This window comes from Sus scrofa, chromosome 13 (genome assembly GCF_000003025.6).
Source record: "Sus scrofa isolate TJ Tabasco breed Duroc chromosome 13, Sscrofa11.1, whole genome shotgun sequence".
Taxonomy (NCBI): Eukaryota; Metazoa; Chordata; class Mammalia; order Artiodactyla; family Suidae; genus Sus; species Sus scrofa.
In genome coordinates, this window is record NC_010455.5 from 25890445 (window position 1) to 25915066 (window position 24622).

At 47.2% G+C, this 24622-nt stretch overlaps 1 protein-coding gene across 18 annotated transcripts in view; it reads left to right on the forward strand.

The window, feature by feature from the left end:
- Positions 1–24622, forward strand: part of TRAK1 (trafficking kinesin protein 1) — a 161426-nt gene that overhangs the window by 117100 nt on the left and 19704 nt on the right. For all 18 annotated transcript variants that reach the window (XM_021071690.1, XM_021071689.1, XM_021071696.1 and 15 more), the window contains 10 exons: positions 6415–6531; positions 9319–9419; positions 10536–10644; positions 12556–12634; positions 13555–13685; positions 14426–14500; positions 15143–15280; positions 19696–19772; positions 21813–22049; positions 23306–23622. In XM_021071690.1, coding sequence (XP_020927349.1) covers positions 6415–6531; positions 9319–9419; positions 10536–10644; positions 12556–12634; positions 13555–13685; positions 14426–14500; positions 15143–15280; positions 19696–19772; positions 21813–22049; positions 23306–23622 — 1381 coding nt within the window. The remainder of the gene's footprint in view (positions 1–6414; positions 6532–9318; positions 9420–10535; positions 10645–12555; positions 12635–13554; positions 13686–14425; positions 14501–15142; positions 15281–19695; positions 19773–21812; positions 22050–23305; positions 23623–24622) is intronic.

The following is a 24622-nucleotide window of genomic DNA, read 5'->3' on the forward strand; positions in this document are numbered from 1 at the left end:
ACAAAAAATGTCAGAAAATACATCATTATCCATGTCTTTGTAATGTTTTTGTTCTGTTTTGTTTTGCTTTCACTTACATCAGGGTAAGGGAGTGTCAGCATGGAAATAACGAAAATAACCATCACATGAGAAATTTAGGAAACTTGCTTGTGCCTAGAGGAACTGTGGGTATTTGAGAGACTAAGGTTTTCTCAATCTCTTAGCATTCTGTTGACAATTGAGAATTGAGGTGCTGTGGTGGCCTCTAGAAGTAGGTGAGTATAATATGTGTATCCTCCTGCCAGGGACAGGCCAGAACATGGTAGGGTCACAGTATTTATTGACCATGTGCCCATCCTTCAAGAGTCCCTTCTACTCTCTCCCCAAATCAGGCCTCGAGGGCAGGGGTGGTTACTTTCAGACCCCGGTTTCTGCTCTAGAATCCAGAATGATCAGGGGGTCATATGACTATTCCTTAGCCCTTCCTGAAGAGGAGAGGAGTAGAAAGATTTGGGAGACACAGAAATGACCATTTTCAGCCAGGGGCAGGACAAACTTGAAGCAGGACCAGGCAGGAGTGTGGGACCTGGAGGGTATCTTTTCACCCCATTTTTATGTCTCTTTTCCTTTCTGTTCCTTTCTGTACATCCAGGGTTCTCCTACCTTCTCTGAGGGCTGGACCCTTTCAATCCCTGCTCACCTGCCCTGCTGCCCGCTCCCCTCCTACTCTACTGAAGGTCACCCACTGGCAGAGCTGAGACAGGGCAGGGGCTGAGACTTGCTTGTCTGGGAAGCTATGAACTTATCAGCCCCAAATAAATGAGATTAGACTTTTTGGCTGGGTGACAGGGCTGTTAGCACGGCATTTTAGGGCACTAGCCTCCTGGTGTCTGTCCAGTTGCAGCCACCTTGGCAGCTGGCATTAGCTCCCTCATAGACTAGCTCGGTTGACACCAGTGATGTTTGAAAATGGTTTTTACGGACCCCTTCCTGCTGTCTTTTTCACCAAGAATGCAGTGTTTCTAGATCCAGTCCTCACCTTGTACCCAGTTAGTCATCAAGTTTTCAGAGGAGGGCCTACGTCTGTACCTTTAGTTTTTTTTTTTTTTTTTTTGTCTTTTTAGGGCTGTACCCAAGGCATGTGGAGGTTCTCAGCCTAGGGGTCTAATCGAAGCTGTAGCCGCCGGCCTATACCACAGCCACAGCAACACCAGATCCGAGCCGCATCGGCGACCTACACCACAGCTCCCGGCAACACTGAGCGAGGCCCAGGATCGAACCCAAAACTTCATGGTTCCTAGTCCGCTGCGCCATGACGGGAACTCCTGTACCTTTAGTTTTTCTTCCAAACCCACCACTCCAGCTCCTAGAGCCCCCTGCAGTGAGATCTGAGTTTCTCTTTACTCTGTTCTTCCCTGTAGCTGCCATACTCCCAAGCTCCCTGTCATGACCTTACCCACCCCCAACACTCAGAACTCCCCGACATGGCATTCAAGGCCACAGGCTTGATCCCGTTCCTGAATCCTCCTCTCACTCATCACCAGGACCTGCCTCCTCTCTCCCATTCGTGACCTTTTGCACTGTTTGGCCTCCTCTGTCTTTTCTTGCCTTTGAATGTCATACCACAGGGCTCACTGGGGACCTCTGAAGCTGTCACACCCTCCCCCAGCCCCAGGTGGTGCGTGCCCCTGCCAGCCCGAGCACGAGAGCCATCCTCTCCTTCTGTTTGTTTTGTTCATCCAGCTGGACTGGTTAGAAGTTTTTCCAAGATAGGGACCCTGATGGATGATATCTTTCCGCCTTTTAATCTTGGAAATGACAGGCCTTGCATAAATGCCTATGTCTGTGGTCATGCTTATTATTAAGGGTAAACTTGCACTGAGAGCTGGGTGTTGTCTGTGCATCATCTGAGACGACTGAATCTGAGAAGACAGAAGATGCCCAGAACACACCGATGCTTTCAAACTTGGGCCCTTAACCACTGTGCATGTGGCCCTGTTGCTTTTGGCTATAGCGTTTACTGCCCTCTTTATTTCACTTTGAGGAATATGGTCAGTTGATTGTCCACGGGATACTTTTACTTAAAAACATGAATGGGCCAACTTTTATGTGGGCTAACTTCAGTGAGAGTGCGTGGCCCACTGGCTCCTGCTGAGTGTGAGCTGGCAGGGCTGAGTGAGGCCTCTGCAGGGCAAGTGCTTGGATGTTTGAGGATCACTTTCAGAGGTGCCTGGGACTCCAGCTCTGTGTGCAAATCCTTCAACACTTCACAGATAATTTCCTAAAAAGTGTCACTATATAAAAAGTATGCTGTTGTCTTAAAAAAAAAATTGCTTTGCTGAAAAGAATATTTGTGGGACAGTTTCTTCAGCAGCTGTTTGCTGTGCCTTCTGTTTTATTTTTAGCAGCTCACCATGGGCGAGGTCTGTGTGTATCTGTATGTTTGGTATATGATGCCATTTGTCTCTTTGTCCTGATAATCACATCTGAGTTGCCGCCTTTCTTTGGAACTAGGCGGGTTTCCTGGTTAAAGTCTCACTGCCCCCGTCATGTGACTGTGCTGTGCTTTTCTTGGCTTTGGTTCCATTTCCTCTGGTCGTTGCTTTGGTTTTGCATGCCTGGCACATGCAGGCGGGGTGCTGGCGGGATTTGCACAGGATGCCAGTGTGTAGCTCTTGGCTGGGGTGAAGAGTTTGCTTCTGGATTGAAGGGGAAAAGGATTCTGCTGCTTGCCCTGGCTTGCTGCTGTTTGGAATCTACCTTCGGGCAAAGCTGTCTCCTCCCCATTACAGAGAGGGTTATTCCGGGGGCCCCTTAGTCATGCTTTTTATCTTGAAATTGGTGAATGAGATGAGTCAGCTGCTCAGTGTGGGAGGCAGGCTGCTCTCCATCTCCAGGGCTGTGCCAGGTGGCATGAGTATTCATTGGTAAAAGACGCTGAGACACAGGTCACAGTCTTTTAAGGTTTCAGACTGCAGAGAGGAAACTAGTAGAGCCCCACCTGGCCACATCTCCCAGGGAATAAAAGAACCAGTTCTTTTAATAGCTTATTTCAAAGGGCGTCCATTTCTTCGTGGTCTCATTTTCTCACTGTACTTTGATCCAGTGGTCATTTCCTAGCTGTTTTCCTATTTTTAGAAGTGAATGTTTTATCATATGTTGGCTGTTTGTAAGAAACGAGACTCTTCATTCCTGAAATTCTCAAAGAGAAACTCAACCGGCCTTACGCCTTAATAAGTTAGAGAAACCGGAGACATTCTGATAAGTTTTTTGTTTAAGGTTTTAATTTCCTCTCTGAATACTTTTACTTTAATTTCTTGCCTTTTTTTTTTCTTTCCCCAGCAGAGCATTCACGTTACTATAAAGATTAGATTTTTGGTGTAGACAGGGTGAGAGTTGCCACCTCATTAGGGCCAGGAGGTTCTCGGGTCTGAGGTTTGGGGTGTATTAAAGCATAGTGGGAGGGGTGAGGGGCTTTGTTGTTGAGCCCACCCCCATCCCACTTGTTTCCTTCCCCTGCCTGCTTCCCATTCCCCTTGAGCTCTGGCTCCCATGCGCCATGGGAAGCCTTCAGCATCCTTCATGTGCTGGCAGTGCCTTGTCCGGCCTGTCTTCATTATTGTGATTTTGGCTTGATTTGTTCACAGTGAAACAAAAACACAGGTAAGGTGTATGGCATGTCTGTGCGTGCTAGAACTCAGCGGCTTGGGTGCACGATGGCAAGCAACGCAGAGCAGTCAGTAGGCAGCGAGCTGATGAGCATAAAGAACCTGCTGGGTGTTCAGTCTGAGGCCTTGTTCTAGTAGAGAGATTTAGTAGACTCGAGTGAGATTTGCAGAGACCACACTTCCATAGGGAAATGAACAATGGTACTACAGTTTTAACTGAGGGCTAGCCAGCTGAAACCACCTGCATTTATGCTAATTTTGAGTGACTCCCTAGAGAGGCGGGTTCCCCCACACAATCCCTGTGGGTCCTTTCCTCCAGGTGCCAAATTCATGCAACTGTTTTATCTAAGAAGAGACAAAGCGCCACTGAGATAAGGACCCTGCTTGGTAGACATGGTAGCCGGTAGCCAGTAGCCGGTACGGATGAATGCACAGAGATGGGCATCTCGGTTGGTTGGGCAGACTCATTGGTCCCCTTTGTTTCCTGGGAGGGCATGAGGGGGAGGCACAAATTGTGAGAATGGCTATTTATTTATGGCTCACTTGACATGACACCCGGCTGGCTTCTGGGACAGTAGTGACAGCAGTTACAGATCATGCAAGAGCTCCAGGAAGCCAAATTGCTGGCAAATCCAGTCTTTCCAAATTATGCTTTGACCTCCCGTGCACTGTCTGTAATTCAGTGAAACTCCTGTGGTAAGCAATAGGAGGTGTACTACTACTGCATGGAATAATTTGGTGAGTACATAAGAAGTCAGAAATAAAAGCTGCTTTAAAAAAACAGTCATAGGAGTTCCCGTCGTGGTGCAGTGGTTAACGAATCTGACTAGGAACCATGAGGTTGCGGGTTCGATCCCTGCCCTTGCTCAGTGGGTTAACGATCCAGTGTTGCCGTGAGCTGTGGTGTAGGTTGCAGATGCAGCTCGGATCCCATGTTGCTGTGGCTCTGGCATAGGCTGGCAGCTACAGCTCCGATTAGACCCCTAGCCTGGGAACCTCCATATGCCGTGGGAGCGGCCCAAGAAATGGCAAAAAGACAAAACAACAACAACAACAAAAACCAATCATAGAACTCAATGAATCATAAAGCCAATTCTTTCCAGGGTATCTCAGCCAGTACCCCCCTCCACCCTACCTCATCTCCTAGGTGAGGGCACTGGGCTCCAAGATGTTCAGTCAGAACCCAGACTCTCAAGTTTTAGAGTAGAACAGTTCACCTGGAGCAGTTAAAATTCTATTGGGTACTCACTCCCTGTAAGAAGTGCATCTTAGGTTGTGACCCAGTACTCACCTAAGTAGATATGTGACAAGCAAAATTTAATCATGGAATTATAACCTTATAAAATGGAATGCACTTTGGTATTTCAGTTTTGTGCTCTTGAATTTCATTTGAAACAAAATGTCAGTTGCCATGACTAAAATAATTCTCAGCCTACTGATGGTTTATAATCTGTGCTTGGCACAGGGAACTATATCCAGTCTCTTAGGATAGAACATGTTGGAAGACAGTATGAGAAAAAGAAATGTGTATATATATATGTGTGTGTACACACACATACATATGATATGTGTATATATACACATACACACACACATATATATATATGACTAGGTTACTTTGCTGCACAGCAGAAATTGGCACAACATTGTAAATCAACTATACTTAAATTAAAAATAAAAATAATCTGAGTTTGGAAGCAACGAATCTGGAGGGTACTCGATCCTTGTTAAGTGGAAGCCATAAGGTCACGTGGTTATCAGCAGCTAGGATTTCTCCCCAGCTTTTTTCTGTCTAAAACTACGAGTTCCTGTTCTTTTGCTTTTTACACCAGGTGAACAGAATAATTAGCATAGGCTCCTAAAAGGATTTCATTTTTCAGGGTTCCCCTTCCCATGCCAACCCCAACCTAAAAGCGAGCAAATACATGGTGGCCAGCAGTTTCGCTGTCAAGGATCAGTGAGTCTGCATTTAGTGATGGCGTCCCCCCCACGGTCTGCGCTGTCAGGGGACAGCTTTCGTCCCATAGAGGCAGCTGTACTTTTATATGCCACTAAAGAATTCCCTCTGTGCACTGCTGTACTCTAAATGTCAGCAGTGGAGCTAAGAGAAAAATTCTGTGTCTGCAGCACAGTCTTTGTCTCTGAAGTAGGGCAATTTTATGCATTCTTTCTCCATTTTAAAGGCCATTTCTTTACAAATAAAGCCTAAGTAGCCTACTTACTGTAAGTAAAAGAAACATGTAACTATATTCTATTTTAGAGTAACTTTAAACATTTTTGTTTCATATGAGGTAAATACAAGGAACTCAGTAAATTACAGCTTAACGTGCGCCAAGGAGGCTGCCTTGGCTTTACACGCACGTGGGAATTTCTGGATGCATTACTGCATTTACTTGTGTTGCACACTGGCAATGCAATAGCCTAGCCCTGGGGTGGAGAGAAAGGTTATCAAATGATTACATAAGGACCAAAAGCAGTTGCAGAGAAGGATTTTTGGAACCATGTTTCTCTTATGGGAAGAAGCTTGTTTTGATGAGTTTGAAAGGTTCTCTTTCATGGCTTGGGGTCCAAGTAACTCTTGCACATCATGTGGGCTGAGCGTGCTCCTCTTTGGATGGGTGCGAGATGCTGGGGAGTGGATGGTGAATCAGTAATTCCTTTGCTTTTGCTGGATACCCTTGTTTTCCTGGGTTGGCACTGAATCCTGTGGGCTCCTGCAGGAAGCACCGGTTTTCTGAACGTCTGCTCTCGCTTCTGCTTTTCACAGAAAGAGCGGGATTTAGAGTTGGCTGCTCGGATCGGCCAGTCGTTGCTGAAGAAGAACAAGACCCTAACCGAGAGGAACGAGCTACTGGAGGAGCAGGTGGAACACATTAGGGAGGAGGTGAGGAGCTGGCAGCAGAGGCGTCTGTAGGTGCCTGGGTGTGGTGGATCAGCCACAGTCCCTGTCCTCCAAGAGTCCAGAACATCACATCGGCTGAGAAGGACATTCAGTGCTTGGAAAAGTGCACACAGGCTATTCCAACAATGAGCAGAGATTCCTGAACAGGGGTGGGTATGGGCAGGTGGAGAAGGAACCATACCCAGAGGTCAACCATGCTGCAGAGTGAGGCAGTGACTGCATCTTCATCCTACCAAAATAATTTTGTGTTCATAATGTAAACCCAAAAATAACCTGTTGTTCTCATAATAGAAACTTTACTGTTTTCATGATACAGGTCTTGGCTGATGAATAGCCTTGTGGGAGGAGCAGGGGATGTATGTTTTAGGCATAACTTAGGGGCTGAGGTTTCAGAGGAGCACCACTGATGTTCTGGGGTGGGGGGATGTGGTGTGGACTGGAGGAAGGCTGTGGTGTCCGGCAGGGTTGCTAGAACAAGAGTTGAATCTGGAATTCCTGGCAGTGTATTGTTTAAAGGATCTGGTGGTATCACTGTTGTAGCGATGTGGGTTCAATCCCTGGCATGGGAATTTCTGCATGCTGCTGGTATGGCCAAAAAAAAAAAAAGTTAGTCCTGCTATATAGCACTGGGAACTATATCTAGTCACTTATGATGACGCATGATGGAGGATAATATGAGAAAAAGAATGTATATATGTATGTGTGACTGGGTCATCTTACTGTACAGAAGAAAATTGACAGAACACTGTAAACCAGCTATAATGGAAAAAATAAAAATCATTTAAAAAAAAAAGTTAGAAGCTTAGAGCCAGGCCTCACTTGTTAGCGTCTTTCCCATGATAACTATCCTTTGAACGGTGAATTTGAACCATGAGGATTTTGATTTGTTTTCCTTCCTCTCATTTCTTCTCTCTCATTTTATAACAGAAACTTTCTCAAAAAGACAAAAAGACAAAAAAAAAAAAAAGAAACTTTCTTAGTGGGAGGAGATAGCCTTATTTATGTCCCCAAGATATATTCAGACTTTTGTCTCATTAAAGCTATTCCCAGCTATTGTTGTCTGGGTTTCATAATGGTTTTAATACGATGAGATAGTCACCATATATAAGAAAAGGGTTTTTTAAAGGTTTGTTTTAATTTTTGATTTTTTACCTTCTGCTTTTACTGAGATATAATTGACTTACAACACCATATAAAGCAAAGTTTTAATCCTGGGCTTTCTTTAAAAGATGCTGAGGTTGGAGTTCCCATGGTGGCACAGTGGTTAACAAACCCGACTAGGAACCATGAGGTTGCGGGTTCGATCCCTGCCCTTGCTCAGTGGGTTAAGGATCCGGCGTTGCCGTGAGCTGTGGTGTAGGTTGCAGATGCGGCTCGGATCCCGCATTGCTGTGGCTCTGGCGTAGGCCAGAGACTACAGCTCCGATTAGACCCCTAGCCTGGGAATCTCTACTTGCCACGGGAGCGGCCCTAGAAAAGGCAAAAAAAAAAAAAAAAAAGATGCTGAGGTAGAATACGGCTGTGTTCTAGGAGAAATAAAGTTGACCCCTGCTTTCTCTGCCTCTAGCATGATAACCTGAATTCCCTTTCTCCCAAGTATTAGAGAAGGTCAGCCTAGCCCTCTACTCAGCCCCTTCTGAGCAGAGGAACATGGCATCAAAACCAGTAAGTGGCCACCTGTCATCCCTCACATGCTGTTTCTCCACGTTGCTGCCATTACTTAGGGCTTCCTTGCCTCCCACTAAGAGCATCCTACACTGTGGGGTGGGAATGCCTTTTTTTCCTTGGAAAGGCGCTGAGTTTGAAAACTGTTTCCCTTTGGCACCTCATTACATCATCAGTCTAGGTGCTGAAGCTAAAGCCTGTACACCTAAAACTGGCTTCTCTGTGGAAGATAAAAGATACTCACTATTTTGTGTAGGGAAATTGAAATAAAGTGTAGACTCCAAATCAAATTAGAAACAAAGAGGAATTAAGACAGAATTATAATTCTTACCCATAGCACCGGTTCATTGGTGCAGAATAGTGAAAGGGCAGGTGAAAAATTTTATGGCTTGGGTTTATTTTAAACCTGAAGTATAAATAAGTGTGATGTGCAGGACCATCCTAGCAGTAGTCAATATGGTCATTTCCTGATGGGGTCGCCTCTTTTCTTCCTACATCTAGAATTTCTCTCTTGTAATCATCGAGTACAAAGAAAGGACTGGCCAAGCTTGGCCAGGATTCCTATGAAGGTGTAGCAGTCACAAGATGGTGCTGCGAGGTTTTCCAGTGGGAGAATAGGGTGGACCAGCTAGCCGCTTGTAGTTGCCCACCCAGAATTGGCATCACCAGGGTCCTGGTCCTAGATGGGATTTAATTCCACCAGAAGACGTCTTCTTTCATTTGGTAACATGATCCATTTCTCTGGGTGTTTGTCCAGCTGGTCGTTTGGCTGCTCACAAAGCCCGTGTGCTGTCTTGTGCCCCCCAGCCATCATTCTAGAACCTTCTAGTCCCTTCTTGCCTCTCCTCCATACTAAGGTAAATACCACACATTTAAGCAGAGGGATTTCTACAAATATAGATAGCAGGGGAAAACAAAACTGTACTTTTCTTAAATGGGATCAAACTCAGCCCTTTGTTTTTCTCGCATAGCACAAAATCAGTGACATGACTTCTCTCATAATGAGGAATTAAAAACTTGTTGTCCCTGAGCAGTGTTTGAGCACATGTGGGGACGCTGTCACATTTGGAGAGAGCATGATGGGTCCCGGCTGTGTTTTTGCAGGTGTCACAGCTCCGGCATGAACTGTCCATGAAGGATGAGCTGCTTCAGTTCTACACCAGCGCTGCGGAGGAGAGCGAGCCGGAGTCCGTGTGCTCCACTCCGTAAGTCACCCGAGGGAGGGCCTATCTCTGGAGGTCAGCACGTGGGCTGGCTGTGATCCCCATCCTTGGAGTGGCCTAGACAGGGTCACCTTAACTGGCAGCACAGGTCAGCTGCGCTCAGCCTTTTCCAGGCCAAGCATCTCCGAGTGCCTCCAACACATTGATTTTCCTGTTATGGTGGGATTTTAGATTTCTTCTTCCTGGGTCTTACTGCTTATTTGTCAGTTTACATTGATTTGGCCTGGCTGTTAATGAGTGACAGGCAAGGCTCTACTATTGGAAGAAATACGGGGTTCTGGAGCCAGCAGTGCTGTGGTCCTTGGGACAAAAGGTATGGGGGCTTCTCTAAGTCATCAGAGTCTCCTATTAGAAACATGAATTCCAGAGCCCAGTGGCCTGAGTTCAGATCTTGGCTCTGTGGCTCACCAGCTGTGTGGCTGTGACCAAGTTACTTAACCTGTCTGTGCTTGTTTCCTCATTTGTAAAGGGAAAATAAAAATAGTACTTAGTTCATAGGACTATGAGCATTAAGTGAGCTCATCCATATGGAGTATTTAAAATAGTTCTTGGCACATAGAAGCCATCCCAGAATTGTGTAGGCTTCAAATAGAGTTGATTCCCCTGAATTCTTTTTTTTTTTTTTTTTTTCCTTTTTAGGGCTGCACCAGCAGCATATGGAGGTTCCCAGGCTAGGGGTAGAATCGGAGCGACAGCTGCCAGCCTACGCCACAGCCATAGCAATGCAGGATCCAAGCTGCGTCTGCTACCTACCCCACAGCTCATGGCAACACCAGATGCCCCACCCACTGAGCAAGGCCAGGGATCGAACCCACATCCTCATGGATACTAGTTGGATTCATTTCTGCTGTGCCACAGTGGGAACTCCAATTCCCCTGAATTCTGACGCGATATGGCAGTGAGGGTTGGAATGTGGGTCTAAGGTACTGTGAGCCTGTGCTCTTTTCCCAGGGGTGAAGGAGCAACCTGATAGGCCATTGTCATGCCTGTGCCTTTCGTGAGCTTTCCTCCAGACAGCCACTCTTGATGCTTCCCTGTGGTTTTCCAGGTGGTGGGAGGAAGTGTTTACCTCCCTAGAAAATGTACTTTCTCCCCCAGGTTGAAGAGGAATGAGTCGTCCTCCTCCGTCCAGAATTACTTCCACCTGGATTCTCTCCAGAAGAAGCTGAAGGACCTGGAAGAGGAGAATGTTGTACTTCGATCAGAGGTGAAGTGCACTCCCTGCCTCGTCACCACCTCCCCCCTCAGCCTCGCCCCCCCCCCCCCCGCCCGGAGGGTGGTGGCCCCATTTGCTTATCCAGTGAGAAGAACCACGATTATAGCCCCACTGGTCTCAAGGGTGATGGTCTGTGGGAGAGCCCGCCTGAACCTGGGGTCACAGACACACCGGGTGCCCAGTGGGTGTGCCTTATTTATAAGCTGGGCATTGCCTTCCAAGAGCAGCATGTACTGCCTGGCTGTGGCAGACGGACTGGTGAATAATGCAGCGTGGGGGTGGGCAAGAGCAGCAAAGCCCCCTCCTCCACAGTTGGGGCAAAAGCTCATGGAAAGTGGGGCCTTGCATGGCCACCTCCAGCTCTGACATAGAGAGGACTTGGAGACCTTGTATGAAAGCCTCATTTTCATGTTACTGCAGGTCAAGTAGGCTCTAAGGGAATAGTACATGAGAACTTGAACACATATTTCTTAGACAGTAATCTCAAAAAGGTTGAGCTAAGGTGGCTTGAAATTCATGCTTTCGAGCAGTTCTGAGTGGCTAGTGTACTTTGCCTGCATTCTTTAAAAAAAAAAAAAAAAATCTTCACAACAAGGCTAGAAGCTGGTTACGTTGATTCTCATTTACAGTAGGGAAAACCAAGACCCAGGCTGCTAGGCATTTTGATTGCCCAAGGTCTTGCAAATTAGTGAACAACAAAGCCAGGGTTTGCAAGTCTCTGTGACTCCAAACCCCACCTTATTTCCCTTCACCCACTGCTCCTATCTAGAAACATAGACGCATGCAAATTTGGTACTCTGTGTTTAATTATCAGTGAATGTATGCTCTGTGCAGGCCTGTTTATCAGGCCCTTGTTTGTCAAGTTTGGGCTGCACGGTAGCCTAAGCCGGCCCAGGGCTCCCGAAGTCCTTTCCAATAGGGCAGACAACCTGTCACCTTGAACTTGCCCCACACACTGGAAAGAGCCTCATGTCTGGGCCTAACAGGATATGTTCTTATGCTTGAGAAAAGGGTCAAGTGTCTTAGCCCCCACCTCTTCCAGCTCCGCGTTTACTTATGGGAGATGTAAACCCAGAGTGACCAAGTGGGTTGCCCAAGCCTTATCTGCCAGCAGTGCTGAGCCAAGACTACAGCCTAGTTTTCCCCATTCTGAGTTTCATGTTGGGAGTAAATGCTCTAGTCCCAGGCACAGGGAGAGCGGTCCCTCTGTCAATCTTCACCTAAAGCAAGCAGAGGGAATCTGATCCCAGACACGGATTCTGGCTCCGCCACCTGGCTTTCAGGAGTGTGGCATCTCTCTGGGGCCAGGACCTGGGCTCAGAGATGTCCTCGAACTGGGACATTTTCTTGGGGCCTTTAGATCTCTATATCTTCCCAACTTTTCAGCCAGGAGCAAAGCCATCCAGAGTCTGGGGTAGCTCTTGGGTCTCTGAACTTTAATGCTTTCATATTGTACCTTGTTTTTGCTGAGGTGAGTACACTAACACGAACTCAGAACCTCATAGGACCATGCCTGGCATATAGTAGGTGTGATACTTGTTAGCCATTCTTGCAGTGGTAGTTAACCTTAGAATGTCTGCAGTAGGTAGGGCTGTGTCGTAGGTACTCTTTGGGTCACAAAAGGGGTCAGGGGAGACACAAGTGCATAGACCAGTGGACTGACAGAAGGGGGCACTCACAAAGTTTTAGCAACTTCTTTGTGTGGTTCTCTCAGCTTTGAGTCTGCAATTCATTCATTCATTCAGTGGGGAATTGGGACTGACTTTCGACATTTGAGCACAGAGTGGATGACAGCTGGGGAGATGATGAAGGGTGGCTTTCTAGACCCAGGTTAGCCCTTGCTCCATGTCCCAGCCTGTCCAGATGTGACTGCGGGGCCTCTGACCTGAGTCCTGTCCACAGGCCTGCCAGCTGAAGACAGAGACCATCACCTATGAAGAGAAGGAGCAGCAGCTAGTCAACGACTGCGTGAAGGAACTGAGTATGGCCTGGCCCCCACCTCTCTGCTCCTGTCCCCTTCTTTTACTTTCCCCATCCGCCATCGTTACGACCAAATGAATTTGCATCACCTAATAGAATGAGGTCTTCCTGCCAGCCTAGGCTCAGCAGCATTTTTTTCTGAAAACTAGAGCCCTCTCTAATCTAATGTGACACCCCTCACCCTGGCTTATGAGAATTGGGCATGAGGATGTCAGCCATACATTCTTACTCTCTCGCTGAGATGGATATTTAATTTTAATTTTTGGCTTTCTGCTGGAATACTGGTTATGTAATGGCTAAGTTAGGTCCAGCTTCAGAGTCCTGAGCTAAAGATGTAGAAAAACAACTTTCTAGTAATTTGATGTATGAACATTGAGCCCAGAGTTCCCAGCCTGGCAAATATTATGTCCTTCCCCCCACCCTCTCCATTGTAAGTTTACATTAAGATAAGACAAAAGGGCAAACAGTAAACAGTGTCAGCCAAATACTAAGTCAATGAAACACACCTCGTGTTTCAATCTAGTAAAATGAGTTATGGCTCTGAATGTGGGTTGAAAATGCCCAAGGGAATTGTGTTGTGTGTTGTGCTTGGCGATAGTTCCTTTCTGGAACAGAGTGCAGCAGAGGCTCCTGTTACCGATTGAGGTACGTTCATGTGTGGAATGTGCAGAATTGGCCAGAGGCCCCTTTTGTTTGTGTGGCACCTCTGGCTAACTGCCAGCACTTGCCTGATTTTCTCTCGGGAGGTGGCTCTAGTCAGGTGGGTGAAGCCTAGGAGCCACAGCTGAGGGATTGCTTCCTCCTTATGGCAAGTCGAGCCCATATAGGAAACAGGGACTCTGATGCCAAGGCAACTTCATATGCCCTGCACGCCTCCCCCTACCCTGATCTTAAAATAACAACACCTTTTCTTGATCAAAGGGGACGCCAATGTGCAGATTGCCAGTATCTCAGAGGAACTGGCCAAGAAGACAGAAGATGCTGCCCGCCAGCAGGAGGAGATCACACACCTGCTCTCGCAAATAGTCGATTTGCAGAAGAAGGCAAAAGCGGTAAGGCTTCTGTGTCTCTGGCTGATACAAAACGAGCTGTTCTGAGTTCTACGAGAAGCATTTACCCCAAAGACAGTACCCTTTAGATTCATATTTTAGAGATTTGGGCTTCCCCTTTAGAGAAGAAGTTTAGCGGATTCAGTAGCATAAAACCAGTCATCCTAATAAATTAGTGATGGGATCATATTTATCACTACTTATCTTCTAAGAAAAAGATGCACGTTAATAGAACTCATTAAGAAAGGTAAAGGTGAAGTTCCTTCGTGGCCTAGAGAGGTAAGGATCTGATGTTGTCACTGCTGTGGTACGGGTTCAATCCCTGGCCTAGGAACTTCTACATGCCATGGAAAAAAAAAAAAAGGAAGAAGAAGAAAGAAAGGTGGAGGTACTGTAAATAGAGAGTCTGTCCACTTTAGATTTAAGATGAAGCAGCAAAATAAATAAGAAATTAACTAATTAATTAAAATAAAATTTAGTTACCCACTTAAGCCTTTGCTAAAAGCCTGAGGTGAGACGCTTCCAGAGAGCAGCTGTGACAGCAGAGGTGGAGGTGGGTGATGGGGAATGAATACAGATGTAGGAAAGACGTTGCCTCCAAAGCTATATAGAAGACAAAATTTTACTGAGATCAAAGTCTCCCTGTGGGCATGTGATAGGATCGTAACAGATTAGGTAATGAGAGGAAAAATGTTAGACTTCAAGTCTAGAAGACAAGCTGATTTAATCTTGCCACATTCTAGTGTGCAGTGGAAAATGAAGAACTGGTCCAGCACTTGGGAGCCGCTAAGGATGCCCAGCGGCAGCTCACGGCTGAGGTGAGTGGCTCTCCCTCCTTTCATCGGGGGCTCTGATCCCAGGTGGGGTGCATCAGCCTCCCTCTGACAGACTGTGGGTCCCGTCCATCTTAACAACCATTTTGATCTTGAATTGAATGTCATTCTTAACTCCGAAGGCGACTCCCAGCTCCTCTGACACTGGTCGTGAGCACCTGGGAGGCTGGGCTCTCCACCACCCTGGAGACTGGCATGCATGGGCTCCTGAAAAACATTCCAATGAGGGTTTTCCATTGTGGCTCAGTGGGTTATGAACCCGCCTAGTATCCATGAGTATGTGGGTTTAGGATCTGGTGTTGCTGTGAGCTGTGGTATAGGTCACAGACATGGCTCAGATCCCACAAAACAAGGGAGTGATGATTTGCCCTCTTCGTTTGATTTTAGTTGTGTTTTATCTCAGTTGCCCATTGGTAGTGTTCTAGGAGATTTCTTCATCTGCAAGCTTGCCCTAAGTAGAAGGAAAACTGCCCTGAGGGCTCTTTGGCCTCAGCCCACAAGGCAGCTGGTTCTGTAGGATTTGGGGCCTCTGTTAGTGGTCCTGTGTCTTCCGGGCTCTCTGGCGGGTGGGAAGGTGGCACCTGATCTCATCATCCACGACTTCTGCACTTTCCTGGTCTCCTGCAGCTGCGTGAGCTGGAGGACAAGTATGCCGAGTGCATGGAGATGCTCCACGAGGCACAGGAGGAGCTCAAGAACCTCCGGAACAAGACCATGCCCAACACCACGTCCCGTCGCTACCACTCCCTGGGCCTATTTCCCATGGTGAGTACTTGCCTGCCATCTGACCTGACCCCCTCTTCCCACTCACAGGCCTGCAGGCGCTCCAGGGAGGAGGGCGGGTCTGAAGCTGAGTCTCTGCAGGTGGCTTCTCCTTTTGCACCTTAGATCTGGATCCCAGTTGAGGGCTTACAACCCCAGCCAGTGGCTCCTTAACCACATAAGACAAATTGGTTCTTTACTTTCCATCCTTCTGAATCTGTTGCCTTTTCTACTCCTGCCCTTAGAAGGTAAATTTAGCAGAAACAGATTTAGTAGGCACCTCACATATTTGGAAGATTCTATTTATACATTATTTTTTCTGACCTTATTAGAGTATGTGCTATTTTGGCCTCACAAGTGCCTTATGGTTAAATTGCCTTACGGTTCTGCTGGTTCTTTCTATGCTTCTTTTTAGGGCCACGCTTGTGACATAAGGAAGTTCCCAGGCTAGGGGTCCCAGATGCTGGCCTATGCCACAGCCGGAGCAATGCCAGATCCTAAACCCAGTGAGCAAGGCCAGGGATCAAACCTGTATCCTCATGGATGCCAGTCGGATTCGTTACTGCTGAGCCATGGCAGAAACTCCTCTTTGTATGCTTCTTAACCCTTTTCCTGGTAGCTCTCAGTATCTGTGATCTGAGAAAATATTTCCCTCTATGCTGGGTGTGGCATTTTCATATTTTTCTTATTGTTTCCTCACAATTTTATTTCTTTAGCCCTGGCCTGATCTGATTCATGTTTAAGTTTTAGAGGTTGGGAAGAGGGCTTTCCAGGAGGCAGAACACTCCCTATGGGGGTTGAGCAGCATAAGTGGTTGGCCTCTGCTGGTCATTTCCCAGTAATATTGGGGAAACTTTCTCATTTTATCTTCTGTCAGGTTAGGGCCCCTTGAAGATGGGGACATGTCATGTTTTCTCTTCCCTCCTTCCCTCTGTTTCACACTGTGCACCTAGCACAGGGCTTGGTATGTTCTAGAGTCATAGACGCTTACTAGATATTAGATCTGGCTGGCTGACCTGACAGACTAAAAAACAAACCACCAAGAACTTTTCAGGCTCTGTTTCCAGGGTTTGAGGAGATAGCATTTTTCTCTGAGGAGAGAACTTTTGAGAGAAACTCATATAAATGAGATAGGAGTGAAGGGCTGTATACTTGTCCCTTTACTGGAGGCTCTATTTCCCCCGCCCCGCCCCATTGCTAACACTGTCCCTTCTCTCACTGTCTGACCCACTTTTCCTAAATCATAATCTCCTTTTCCTCTTTAATTTCACACGTAACATCTGGTTAGAACTCTATCTCTCCCTTGCTCTTGCTCTCTCGCCCTCAATATCCTTTTCTTCTTTAATTTCACATACTAAGTTTCATACTAAGTCAGGTTGGAATTTCGCTCTCACTCCCGCTCTTGCTCTCTCACTCTCGCTCTCTTGCCCTCAATCTTCTTCTTTTTTTTTTTTTTTTTTTTTTTGTCTTTTTGCTATTTCTTGGGCCGCTCCCGCGGCATATGGAGGTTCCCAGGCTAGGGGTTGAATCAGAGCTGCAGCCACCGGCCTACGCCAGAGCCACAGCAACGCGGGATCCGAGCCGCGTCTGCGACTTACACCACAGCTCACGGCAACGCCGGATCGTTAACCCGCAAGGGCAGGGATCGAACCCGCAACCTCATGGTTCCTAGTCGGATTCGTTAACCACTGCGCCACGACGGGAACTCCTCCTTTTCTTCTTAATTTCACGTATTAAGTCAGGTTGGAACTCGCTCTCTGATTCGCGCTCGCGCGCGCGCGCGCTCACACTCACGCTCTCAGTCCCCCTTTCTCCTTTAATCTCACAGAGTAAATCAGGTTGGAACTCTCTCGCTCTCTCACTGTCTTGTTCTCGCTCTCGACCTAATTGAAGTCTAAGGGAAACTCAAAAGAAAGACATAAGTAGTCAGCTTTCCAAGGAGTGGATTCCAGGAATCCCAGTGAAGGCAGCGAAGATCTTCTACCCTCCTGAATCCCCCTTCTAGAGCTGACTATGCTCGGCTCACAGCCCGGCTGCGCAGCCCTGTACACTTCCGGCCTCACTTTTCTCCTTCCGGTCTTGGCATCTCCCCGGGCTTGTTTCCTGCACACCTGGATTGACTCACCTGCGTCCCCTGCTCTCAAGGACAGACCTGTGTTTTAAAACTGAACCATGACATAAGAAAAGTTGATGAATTGGGGTTTCATATGGAGGGATTGGTTCTCAGCTTTTATTTGCTGAGGTGGAGATTTTGTTTGCCTTTTTCTGCTTTCGGCAGAACTCAGTTTTTAAAGATGGCTGTTTTTAAAGTGTATTATGCATGAAAGGTTATTTAAGGCAATCTAAATCTTGCATCATGCCTGTGTTTCTGGAGCAGAACACCCAGATCTGCCTCTCTTGCTCCCAGCCCTTCTATCTGCTGAATAAAATAGCGACTAGCAGTTTTTGCTCAAATATGTTCCAAATTCTCTTGCCTTAGGGCAAGAGTTCTTAACCTGGGATCTTCAGACAGGATTCAGGGGGCCCTTGAACTTCGAGGGAAGATCATATCTTTTATGTTGATTACTCCCTCGCTGTATTTGGGGTTGCTCTATTTGGGGTTTCCTTACCTCAGGAAGGTAGGTAACAAACCACAGCAACATTGGCATCCCTGTGACTTTGTCATCTGTTGAAATCACAGCTATTTTCATAGCACATGTCAGTTGTTGTGATGTCCCAAAACACCACCTAGGCTAATCTCTACTTCACAGTGCCAGTCATGACTCATTCTGAAGTCAGATCCTGTGTGTTACTCTATCACGCTTACTGTTACTTTTAGTGATTAACTCGATATAGCTGGCTTCCTCTTTAATCCTAATTATTTTATTCATTTCAAAATATTGTTATGAGGAGGGATCTATGCTCATCCCCAGACAGCCCCAGGGGGCAGCATGGCAGTGTCACTGTAGTTTGGTATCTTGTTTATCTTAGGTGGTATGGCGTTCCTTTCCTCTTGCAGAACTCAGAATGTAAACAGTACTAAGAAAAATAAACTGGCCTAAAATGTCAGGCTCACTTCGTGAAGCCCTTTACTGCAGGGGTATGCAGTAATCACTAAATGAAATCGCATGTTTGTGAATAGCAATTGAACAAAAACCCACTAACCTGTTAATGATCAAGCTTCCTCCAGGCTCCTGACTGGTTTCTCCACTTAATTTTAGCTTCCAGACAGGAGTAACACCAGAGGATGGTGGGGCCCTGGAAATGGACACCCTGGGGTGCCCACAGCGTCAGCTGGGAAGTCACTGCCCACAATGGCTATATAAATTTACATCAGTTAAAATGAATGCAGTTGAGGAGTTCCCATTGTGGCTCATTGGGTTAGGAACCCAACTAGTATCCATGAGGATGTGGGTTTGATCCCTGGCCTCACTCAGTGGGTTAAGGATGTGGTGTTGCCGTGAGCTGCGGTGTAGGTTGCAGATGGATATGGCTCAGATCTGGCGTTGCTGTGGCTGTGCCTTAGGCAAGCAGGCAACTGCAGCTCCGATTTGACCCCTAGCCCAGAGACTAACATATGCCACAAGTGCAGCCCCCCCTAAAAAAGAGTGCAATTGAGAATTCAGTTCTTCAGTCACACTGATCACATTTCAAGTGCTAAATAGCCACCTGTGGCCAGTGGCTCCTGAACCAGATGGTGCAGAAAGAGAACATTCCTGTCCTCAAAGGAAGTTCTGTTGGTTAGCACAGATTAAGCTTTTGTGCACACTCCTGTGTGAGTGTGAGGGCTTGTTTGTCAAGCTCCACCTCCCCTGGGGAGGAGTGGGGTTCACATCAGGCCCTGCATTGTTGAATCTCAGCTTGGGGCTCAGCCCATTCAGGAGGTGAGAAGTCCCCTCGTGACTGGTCTTCCCCAGACCCACAACATTCATGACCTGGCTAGAGAAAGACACAAGTGGACTTTTGAGAGAACTGGCAGGGTCTTAACATGCTGAGTGTCTCTTTGGGGAGGCGATGACGAATTCCTGGTGGAAATGAGATGTGAGCCGGTCTAAAGGTGGGTGGGCCATGGATTGTTGGTGGGGCAGGAGCTTTCCCTGCAGGAGGCCAGGAGTCCCAAGAGCAGAGGCCCAGGTGACAGTGCCCACCACTCAGGTCCTCCTCCCCTCCCCCGCCCCTGCCCCTAGCTTTCCACCTCTCCCATAGTCACCATCACATCTCCATGGTTTGGCCCAAGGAATGTAGTAGAGTTTTGCCGTGGATATTGCTCAGCCAGGGTTTCTGCCAGTGATGAATGCTGTCACCCTTGAGAAGTGGGAAGTCTGTGGCTTTTGAGGCCTCAGTTTACCCTCTTGGTCAGCCTAGCTGCCTGCCTTTTCTAGAAACAGAGCTCCCTTGAATTGCTGCTCACTCGATGTGTGTCTCCCGGCTTTTCCCAGGACTCCTTGGCGGCAGAGATCGAGGGAACCATGCGCAAGGAGCTGCAGCTGGAAGAGCCCGAGTCGCCAGATATCGCGTACGGCCTTGGTTCCCCCAGAGACTGTGGGGTGGGCCCCAGACGCCGACAGTGATCACTGTGGTCCTTTGGCACATGGTTCAAATTAAGGGAAATTAGGGAGGGCAGCTGAACCCCCCTCCCTCCACCCCCCAGCTCCTCCGGTTGGGTTTTAAAGATAGATTGATTGTGAACTTGCAGAAAGTTAGGGAAGGACGGATGTTGTTCCCATCACTCTTCACACAAACTTCGTCTTGACACTACCATTGATTTGTATTTCTTTGCAGTGGAAAATATTACTTTTAAGAAATGTAATTTTTCTTGTTAGAAAAAGAGAAGTACAGAGCGCTCATGGAGAGGAGTAAGCAAGGCTTCCATTATCCTTCTGGATATGTTTAGGGATATAGGCCCGTCCCATCTCTCTTCCTAACTTGAAACCTTGCACTTGGTCTGCTTGGAGGTGTAAGGAACCTGTGGCTGTGATTTCATAAAGCTTTTTCTGTAAGGGAACCCCATAGACAGAACTTAAACAGGATCATGGGAGCAACTGGTATCCCTGAGCCTCGATGCTTGTGGGAAGCCCCTTGCCTCCCAGAAAGAAGCAGCCACTTTCTCTTTCTCTATTTTTTTTTCTTTTTTCTTTTTTTTTATTTTTTTTGACTTTTCTAGGGCCACTCCCTCGGCATATGGAGGTTCCCAGGCTAGGAGTCTAATTGGAGTTGCAGCCACCGGCCTATACCAGGGCCACAGCAACGTGGTATCCAAGCCGTGTCTGCAACCTGCACCACAGCTCAAGGATCCTTAACCCACTGAGCAAGGCCAGGGATCAAACCCTCAACCTCATGGTTCCTAGTCGGATTCGTTAACCACTGCGCCACGACAGGGACTCCAAAGCCACTTTCTATAACACACTTACCTTCTTCTTAAAAGGGAACAAATGAGCATCAAAGTGTGGTTCTGCTCTTAGAGGTTTCTTTCAAAAACCAGAACACTAGGAGTTCCCGTCATGGCTCAGCGGAAACGAATTTTTGTGTTTTTTTGTTTGTTTGTTTGTTTGTTTTGCTTTTTTAGGACTGCACCCTTGGCATATGGAGGTTCCCAGGCTAGGGGTCTAATCAGAGCTATGGCTGTTGGCCTACACCACAGCCACAGCAACAGGGGATCCGAGCCGCGTCTGCCACCTACACCACAGCTCATGGCAATGCTGGATCCTTAACCCACTGAGCTAGGACAGGGATCGAAACCGCAACCTCATGGTTCTTACTCAGATTCGTTTTCACTGCGCCATGATGGGAATTCCTGGAAATGAATCTTGACTATGTCCATGAGGACACAGGTTCGATCCCTGGCCTCGCTCAGTGGGTTATGGATCTGGCATTGCCGTGAGCTGTGGTGTAGGTTGCAGACGCAGCTCAGATCTGGTGTTGCTATGGCTGTGGCGTAGGCCGGTGGCTACAGTTCCAATTCAACCCCTCGCCTGGGAACCTCCATATGCCAAGAGTGTGACCCTAAAAAGACAAAAAATAAAATAAAATAAATAAGTAAATAAAAACAAAAAGACTAATCTGATGTTTATCATCTCATTATAGAAGCTTAAGACTAAGTCTTACTTTTGTAGTATATATATGAATGGTCAACAAAGACTCATCCTACAAAAACTTATTGAGCCCAGTTATAGGCTGAGCAGTGGACCCTGCCCTCCCAGAATTTGCACTCTAGAGGTTATCATGAGAGAAGAAAACTAGCTGGGAGACAAAAGTTCCTATTACATATCTTTATTTGTAGGTCAAATTTAAGGGAAGTAGGACACGGCATTATTCTTGCGAGCATCACTTTCAGGACACAACCATGTCAGGGAGCCCTGAATTCTGTGGGTGTTGCATCTCTTGAATTCTAACCAACACCCTAAGAAACACATGGAAGGCACAGCTGGTGGGTTGCTTGGGGGTCATGGCGGGCCAGCTGCCAACTGGCTCTTCAGTGGATAGTGTTTGGAGGGTTGAACTCCAAGGTCATTCTGGTATCTGCTTAGTCATGGATGATGTTGTATATTCTCCCCAGTCATCAGAAGCGAGTCTTTGAAACTGTGAGAAACATCAATCAGGTCGTCAAGCAGAGGTCTCTTACCCCATCCCCTATGAACATCCCCGGCTCCAACCAGTCCTCGGCCATGAACTCCCTCCTGTCTAGCTGTGTCAGCACTCCCCGGTCCAGCTTCTACGGCAGCGATGTCGGCAACGTCGTTCTGGACAACAAGACCAACAGCATCATCCTGGAAGCAGAGTCAGCTGACCTGGGGTGAGCCAGCCAGAGGCTTTTATCTTTCTGTTGTGGGGACAGGTAGGGGGATTGAGCACAGCTTCAGTAATGAGGCGAGGGAAGCTGATAAGAGTCACCTGAGAAGTGTAGCCCTTTCAGTTCTCAAATCTGTTGTCCCAGCCTGCTGAGCTTATGCTTATCCTTGATACTGCTGTGTTCACCACAGCAAAGAGTAAAACAGGATGTCAGCTTTTCTGTAAAACGCTGGAGGGGAGGATAAATGAGTATGTTTTTCTGTTAAGCTTTATCTGTTAGGCTACAGACTAGACATTTGTAGCTCAGATTCTGAAACGCTAAGGAGCACTCAGGCTCTGTCTCATGACCAGAATCTGATTTGTTTCAGAAGGTGGGGTGGAGGGTGCCTGGCAGGTGCCTGTCACACTGTGTGTTGGGGGGGTGGATCCTCCTCAACAGTAGTCTGTCCCTTTTCGTCCTGAAGCCCTGCAGTTTCCCCAACCCCACCCTATTGTCCATCCTTTTCCTATGACTTAACAAAATTGGTTTTTCTGACCGAGGGGTCAGACAGTTGGAAACTACTTGATCAGAACTTGGGGAGGGGTTGGACTTTATTATTTTTTTTTATTGAATTATAGTTGTTGTACAATATTACATAGGTTACAAGTGTACAATATAGTGGTTCGCAATTTTTTAAAGGTTATACCTCCATTTATAGATATTATAAAATATTGGCTATATTCCCAGTGTTGTACAATATACCGTTTAGCTTATTTTATATCTAATAGTTTTTAACCTCTTGATCCCCTCCCCCGATGCTCCCCCTCCCCCTCCCCTCTCTCCACTGGTAACCACTAGTTCGGAGCAGAACTCTTTCTGAGATCTCAGCTCCTTAAAATCAAGAAGAAAGAGGTTCATCCCTTGAGCCAGCTGTCCTCCTGTTAACCAGGACCTGCAGCCTGAACGAGGTTTCTTCCTAAGTCATCGTGAGGGAAATGTTTGTAAAGGCTGGATTTTATGTAGTATGTGCAAATTTTCCTTCCAGCTTAGTACTCTCTCCTCTCCTCCCTGAAAAAGAGAAAAAAAGAAAAAGAAAAGAAAAGAAAAGCCCCAAAGAGAATTGTTCTTCTGGGCAGGCATTCGTTTCCCCATTTTTGCCTAAGTGTCAGCGGTTTCCCTTGGTTTCCTTAAGAGCCGTGTCCCTTAGGCGGCGAGGCCGTAGTTGTCTGGCGCCCCCTGGTGGCTGCTCCGAGCTCACCCCCTGTTTTTCCTCCTTCCAGAAACGGGGAGCGGAGTAAGAAGCCAGGCACGCCAGGAACGCCAGGGTCCCACGATCTGGAGACGGCGCTGCGAAGGCTGTCCCTCCGCCGGGAGAACTACCTCTCGGAGAGGAGGTTCTTCGAGGAGGAGCAGGAGCGGAAGCTCAGGGAGCTGGCGGAGAAGGGCGAGCTGCTCAGCGGCTCCCTGACGCCCACCGAGAGCATCATGTCCCTCGGCACCCACTCGCGGTTCTCCGAGTTCACCGGCTTCTCTGGCATGTCATTCAGCAGCCGCTCCTACCTGCCCGAGAAGCTGCAGATCGTCAAGCCGCTGGAAGGTGATCACAGGGGTCCTCGACCCCTCTCTGCCCTCCTCAGCGACTCCCTGTGGTCCCTGATCCACCACCGGAAAACGGGCAACCTCTGTAACGCCTACTCCTTTTTCTTCCGAGATAGCCACCCGCGCTGCTGGTTTGAGTTCCTCTGAGCGTCCGGACCTCCACCTCTCCCGGTGCAGGTTTGGAAATGTACTTACGGCAGCTGGGACTAACCTTCGTCAACTAAGCCAGAGAAAAGAAAATGTGTTGGCGTCGGTTTCCTAGTGCATTTAGAACAAATCTTTTGGGAAGGCAGAGGCGCTCCTAACGTCCCCTGAAGATAATTAGGTCGTGCCTGGGGGTCTAAGTGTAGAGAATTAATGCTTTGACGTTTCAGAAATGTCGGTGTCTGGGAGGAAGGGGTGCAAAGCAAATAATGTTGTTTTTCCATCACCACGGAAAATGGTTTGCTATTTGTTGACGCACAAGCTCTGCGTTGATCTTCAAGTAAAGAGGGTGTGGCCTTTTTCACTGCAGTGTGTTCTGAGCAAGACTTCTAGACCTCACAGTTTCGGGGCCAGGAAGGGGGTGGCTCTGGAGGAAAGTGAGGTGTGTACCTCCTTAAGCTTACCTTTACCAGGGGCAATTTTTCAGCTTTTAGTATTCAGGGACACCCTATGTGATTAAACTCTGGAAAGACTCAGCTTTTTTCTTTCTTTCTTCTGGCTTTAGACATTATAAAATGTCTTTCATTTACCACCACTCTAACGAGAGCCTCCAAGTGTTTATAATTTTCATTTTTTTTCTTCCTATAGTTTGGAAATCTGTGAGCGTTTAAAAAGTATTTCAGAATTCTGTATTACATATCTAAGGCAAAGCCAAATCAGAAATTCTACAAGGCAGTATTTCTCAACTTTTTTTTTGGGGGGGGCTCCTTTTAGAAGCCGTTTTAGACATTAATTCCTAATCCCTCCTCCCAGAAAATTTAATGCCAACAGATACACTGTTTATGTATTGTATG